We start from the raw sequence: 6,295 nt of genomic DNA on the forward strand, positions 1-6,295 counted from the left end.
TTTACCTGGACCCCCAGCCTAGAACTCAACGCTATGCCTGGCGCTGGGGGAATGTGAGACACTGTTTTCAGCGCCCCAGGTAGCGCTGGGCGCTCTTTTTCGGAAATTTTCATTTTTTATGCATCCCGATCCCTCGAGCCTTTTATATACACAATTTACATGTCCTACACCATTCTACTTATAATTTCTACGCCTACAAAGAAAATACAAATTAAGAAGTTAAACTAGGAAAGCAATAAAAATTGGGTTGCCTCCAAACAAGCGCCTGATTTAACGTCGCGGCACGACGCAGAGTCTCGCTTACTCATCAAGGAGTACAACCTTGGTCTTCTCACGATTAATTATTCCTCCCCAATAGTGCTTGACTCCATGTCCATTCTTCAAAAATTTCCTTTCACCATTTAAAGCTCGCAACTCAATTGCACCATAAGGAGTGACTCTCACCACCTCAAACAGGCCTGACCATCTCGATTTTAGCTTTCCAGGAAATAGCCTTAGCCTAGAATTGAATAATAATACCTGTTGGCCTGGCTTGAAGTGACGCGGCTTGATATGCTTATCATGCCATCTTTTTGTCTTTTCTTTTAAAGCTTTGCATTTTCATACGAGTGCAGCTTGTACTCATCTAACTCATTCAACTGCAAAAGTCTTTTCTCGCCCGTGGCTTCAAGGTCCATGTTCAGCTTCTTAATGGCCCAGTATGCCTTGTGTTCAAGTTCAACGGGCAAGTGACATGCCTTCCCATAAACAAGCTTATAAGGGAACGCCCCAATTGGCATTTTATATGCAGTTCTATACGCCCATAAGGCATCATCTAACTTTGCAGCTAATCCTTCGTATTCACACTCACCGTCTTCTTTAATATTTGCTTGGTTTCTCTATTTAACACTTCAGCTTGCCCACTTGTTTGAGGATGATATGCTGTAGTAACTCTGTGGCGAACTCCATATTTAGCTAGAAGGTTATTCAACAACTGATTGTAAAAATGCGTCCCCTCATCACTAATTAAGGCACGTGGAGTCCCAAACCTCGAAAATATATTCTTTTTCAAAAACGTAGCTACCACCATGGCATCATTTGTTGGCAAGGCAATTGCCTACACCCATTTTGTTTCCTCTGGACGTAGGGAATGGTCCCATAAAATCTATCCCCCACACATAAAAAATCTCTACTTCTAGAATGTTATTCAAAGGCATCTCATGCATCCTTGTGATTGTTACTGTTCTCTGACATTGGTCAGACTTCTTAATTAACGCATGGGCATCCTTGAATAAAGTTGGCCAAAAGAACCGGATTGCAATACCTTTGCAGCTGTTCTATCTCCTCCATGATGGCCCCCATAAGGTGATGTATGACAATCATACAACACTAATTCTACCTCATTTTCTGGAATGCACCTCCTTATCAGCTGATCGGCACATTGCTTGTACAAATATGGTTCATCCTAATAGTAGAAGTTCACATCATGTATAAACCTCTTTCTAGCTTCAGATTCAATTTCAGGAGGAAGTACCCCACTCACAAGATAATTCACATAGTCTGCGTACCATGGGAGGAGGGTCTTGGGTGATAGAAAAAAGTTGCTCATCAAGAAAGACTTCTTTAATTTGGCCACCCTCCTCCATGTGGTCGTGATTTTCCAGCCTTGATAGATGGTCAGCTACTTGGTTCTTTGTCCCCTTTCGATCTCGTATTTCTACATCAAATTCCTATAGTAGCAAAACCCAGCGCATCAATCTAGCCTTAGATTCCCTTTTTGTAAATAGATACCTGATTGCTGCATGATCGGCATGGACTATGACTTTCGTTCCCACCAAGTATGCCCGAAATTTTTCAAAGGCCCACACAACGGCTAACAACTCCTTTTCAGTGGTGGTGTAATTCATCTGTGCATCATCAAGAGTCTTAATCGCATAGTAGATGGAATAAAACACCTTGTCTTTCCTTTGGCCTAGCGTTGCCCCAATAGCCTGGTCACTCGCATCACACATAAGTTCAAATGGTAAGGACCAATCAGGTGCCACAATAATGGGAGCAGGCACCAACTTCTTTTTGAGTTCTTCGAATGCCTTGAGGCAGGCGTCATCAAAGTTGAAAGTTACATCCATTTTCAAGCAACCTACCCAAAGGAGTAGAAATTTTAGAAAAATCTTTAATAAAGCGCCGATAGAATCCCGCGTGTCGCAAGAAAATCCGGACACCCTTCACTGAAATAGGTGGAGGTAATTTTTCAACCACCTCCACCTTCGCCTTATCAACTTCAACGCCTCTCCTTGACACTGTGACCCAACACTATGCCTTCCTGCACCATAAAATGGCACTTTTCCCAATTCAGTACCAGATTTGTTTCTTCACAACGGGCCAGCACCTTGCTTAAATTCCTCAAGCAATCATCATAAGAAGACCCAAAGACTGAAAAATCATCCATAAACACTTCCACAAAATTTTCCACCATATGGGTGAAAATAGCCATCATGCATCTCTGGAAAGTGGCTGGTGCATTACAAAGACCAAACGGCATTCGCTTGAAGGCAAAAGTGCCATAAGGACAAGTAAAAGTGGTCTTCTCCTGATCCTTTGGACATATGACAATCTGATTGTATCTCAAATAACCATCAAGGAAGCAATAGTATTCATGCCCGGCTAATCTGTGCAACATTTGGTCAATGAATAGAAGTGGGAAGTGGTCTTTGCGGGTTGCTTTGTTGAGCCATCTATAATCAATACAGACTCTCCACCCCGTCATAGTACGAGTAGGAATTAGCTCATTTTTCTCATTCTCAATCACAGTCATTCCCCCCTTTTTGGGCACACATTGAACCGGGCTTACCCAGTTGCTGCCAGAAATAGGAAAAATGATACCTGTATCGAGCAACTTGATTACTTCTTTTTTCACAGCCTCTTTAGTAATGGGATTTCACCTCCTGTGCTGCTCCACACTAGGGCGGTGTCCATCCTCCAAGAAGATTTTATGCATTCAAACCGATGGACTAATTCCCTTGATATCAGCAATAGTCCACCCAATAGCCTTTTTATGCTCGTGGAGTACTCTGAGCAATTTTTCTTCATGAGTGTTAGTCAAGCTAGGCGAGATAATCACAGGCAATGTCTCAGAGTTCCCCAAATAAGCATAGCGCAGATGCGCTGGAAGGGGCATAAGTTCTAGCTTCGGAGCTTCTTCAATGGATGGCTTAGGAGGGGTCAGAGTGACAGGCCTGTCCAACTCCTCAAATTTTCCAAACCCATGGACATAACTGCAGGACATATCCAGTACTTGCTCAATTTCTCCCATCATTTCATCTTCACTATCTTCTTCATCCCCAATCAACACTCGTTCAATGGGATCTACAGGGCTCATATAGGGCACTAATGATGTGGCATCACTTTCCACTATAGAGATCATGGATAGCTCTTCATAGTGGGCTGGCAACCTGAGTGCTTTATAAACATTGAATACCTGAACTCGATCACCTACTCTCATCGTCATCTTTCCTTCGCAAACATCAATAATAGCTCGGCTCGTGGCTAAGAATAGACGCCCCAAAATAAATGGGACTTCTTGATCACGCTCGTAGTCCAGGATAATGAAATCAGTAGGGAATATGAAAGACCCCACTTGAACTAGCACATCTTCAATCACTCCTTCAGGATGAGCAAGGGAGCGATCAGCCAACTGTAAGATTACCGTTGTTGGGCGCGGCTCACGCAACCCCAATTGTCTGAACACAGATAGCGGCATCAAATTGTTGCTCACTCGAAGATCACATAAGGCTCACCCAACTGCATGTTTACTAATCGATATTTGGATAGTGAGACTACCTGGATCCTTCAATTTCTGAGGTAACTTTCTTTGAATTCTTGAGCTACGCTCCTCAGTGAGTGCCACGGTTTCGAACTCGGTCAGCCTCCTTTTATTTGCCACTATGTCCTTGATGTACTTTGCATATTTGGGTACTTCTTGTAATATGTCAACCAATGGAATATTAATCTGCACCTCCTTCAAAATATCAAGAATCTTTTTATACGCGGCGTTATCCTTGACTTTCTGCAATATTTGAGGGAACGGAGGTGGTGGCAATGCAACCAATGGTGGAGGTTGCTCCGCCACCGCCTCTTCAACTGGCTTCTCTGACGCCTTAGATTTTTCTGATGTTGATTCTATAGTAGCTGGCCTCTCATTAAAAGTCACCTATTTTCTCTTTTTTGACTGCACTTCTAATTGTCTCCCATTCCTCAATGACACGGCATTAAGGGATGCCTTAGGATTAGTTTCAGTATCACTTGGAAGAGCTCCAACTGGTCTAGTGTTTTGGTCACTGGCAAGTTGTCCTATTTGCCTTTCAAGATTTCTAAAATCGGTCCTGAGCTGTTGATTGTCAAGCAACAATTTCTTCAACAAATCATTCGTACTCTCTTCTACCTGTTGAGGTGGCTTCTAAGGTTGATTGAAATTTTCTTGGGGTCTATAATGATTCTGATTCGGCTGATTTCCATCCGAAGAGAAGTTGGGATGATTCTTCCAATTTGGGTTGTAAGTGTTCCCATATTGTGCATGTTGATTCGTTTGACACCTGCTCTGTTGCCCCACATAGTATATAGATTCAGGATTCGTGGGGCACATGTCACTCATATGATTTTCACTACATAGTTTGCAGCAGAGAGACATCTGTTGTACATGCTGCATCTATTGTGTTTGTTGCATTGTCATTCTATTCATCTGATTTGCCAATTTTGCTATATCAGCTCTCATGGCTGAGAAGTCATCAAGCTCAATCAACCCAGCTGCTTTCTGTTTAATTGCCTTTCATGAATCCCTATCTCCTTGCCAATTATGATCATTAGCAGTGAAGTTATTTAGCAAGAGTTGGATTTCACTATACAGTTTCGCCATGCAACTACCCTCACAAGCTGAATCAAGATTCATCTTTGAGGCCTCATCTAGCCCATCAACAAAAGTGCGTCCCAATACCTCATCAATCTGACAATGGTGCGAGCAGTCTCTGAGTAGCTTCTTGTATCTTTCCCAAGCTTGACAAAGTATCTCGCCATCCCGTTGTTCGAACCCAAGAATCTGACTCCTCAATGACTTTTTCTTCTTAGTGGGGAAACACTTGATTAAGAATTTCCTTGGTAGATCATGCCAAGTGTGAATTGAGTTCGCGGGCTCTTTCTGCAATCATTCCTTAGCTTCCCTCAGCAGTGAAAAGGGAAAAAGTGTTAGCCTGACATAGTCCTTGGAAATGTTCAGATAATTTAGGTATCCATAATATCCTAGAAATTCTGAATGTGCCTCTGCGAATCTTCATGAGATAGACCCACATATTGCCCCGTGGACTGAATCAGCTGTACCATGTACTGTTTGAGTTCAAAATGCCCTGTGATCTCAGGCTTCACAATAGCCTGAGTCATATTAGCAAGATTGGGCCTTGCGGCTTTTATCACCGCACGCTCTGCATTACCTGCCATCTCTATTGGCTATGGTTGAACTACGATTTCCAACTCTCTTTCTATTCTAGTGCTAGCTTCGACTTCCCTCCTCACTCTGTGAAGTGTTCGTTCAATTTCAGGATCAAGAAGAAGGAGATTGCTTGCGCTTCTACTCCTCCGCATTCAAGAGAAGAGCCTGTGTTAACACAAACAAGGTAAACTGAAAATTAAAACTTGAACAAATAACTAATAAAAGCTTAAGTCAGTCAAGTAGATAATTTTTAAGTCCCCGGCAATAGCGCCAAAAACTTGTTGCTGCCAAATGCACACGCAAGTATACGTGGTCGTACAAGTAATAAAATGATAAGTCGAGTGTCGAACCCACAAAGACTTATATCAACTACCCACTAACTCACCAATATTGTATATTCAGTCAAGCTAAATTCGAGTTCAAGAGTGTGATTATACTAAACTACATTCTAAGTAATAACTAAATTATCAAGCAGTAAAATGATTGTTATATATTCAATATAGACAAAAATTCCAGGGTTGTGATCGATTCACCAATTCTATTGTGTTCTAGTTAACTCTCCCTCTCATACAATTCACTCATGGTTGCTAATTAATCGATAATTGCTCTCATAGCCTTCTCCCGAAGTACTACTCGCCTATTCAAAATAGATTAACGCCTATATTCCTATGAAATCAATCTATTAAGAAGCATTAAGATTACGATATTTAATTAAGCACGGTGACTAGGTATATTCCTATCCTAACCACAAATCCGTCCCCCTAAGGGTTAAGATCATGCTCTCTTAAATTCTTCTCTAATCTAAACACGGCTTTCCCAAGCATAGCATAGATAGTA

General features: G+C 41.9%; 1 protein-coding gene across 1 annotated transcript; it reads right to left on the bottom strand.

The window, feature by feature from the left end:
- Positions 301 to 2,108, bottom strand: LOC109235606. Its single transcript, XM_019401787.1, has 6 exons — positions 1,815 to 2,108; positions 1,548 to 1,709; positions 1,304 to 1,444; positions 851 to 1,096; positions 607 to 752; positions 301 to 499 (listed from the first exon to the last, which is right to left on the bottom strand). Exons 1-6 carry the CDS (start codon positions 2,106 to 2,108, stop codon positions 301 to 303), a joined length of 1,188 nt encoding a protein of 395 aa, XP_019257332.1.

Source organism: Nicotiana attenuata, chromosome 1 (assembly GCF_001879085.1).
Source record: "Nicotiana attenuata strain UT chromosome 1, NIATTr2, whole genome shotgun sequence".
NCBI lineage: Eukaryota > Viridiplantae > Streptophyta > Magnoliopsida > Solanales > Solanaceae > Nicotiana > Nicotiana attenuata.

Coding starts and splice junctions, on each gene's coding strand:
- LOC109235606 (XM_019401787.1), bottom strand. CDS start 2,108: ATGGATGTAACTTTCAACTTTGATGACGCCTGCCTCAAGGCATTCGAA. Junction 1,445..1,547: donor CCCAAGACCCTCCTCCCATG/GTACGCAGACTA, acceptor TTCTACTATTAG/GATGAACCATATTTGTACAA. Junction 500..606: donor GATGAGTACAAGCTGCACTC/GTATGAAAATGC, acceptor ATTCAATTCTAG/GCTAAGGCTATTTCCTGGAA.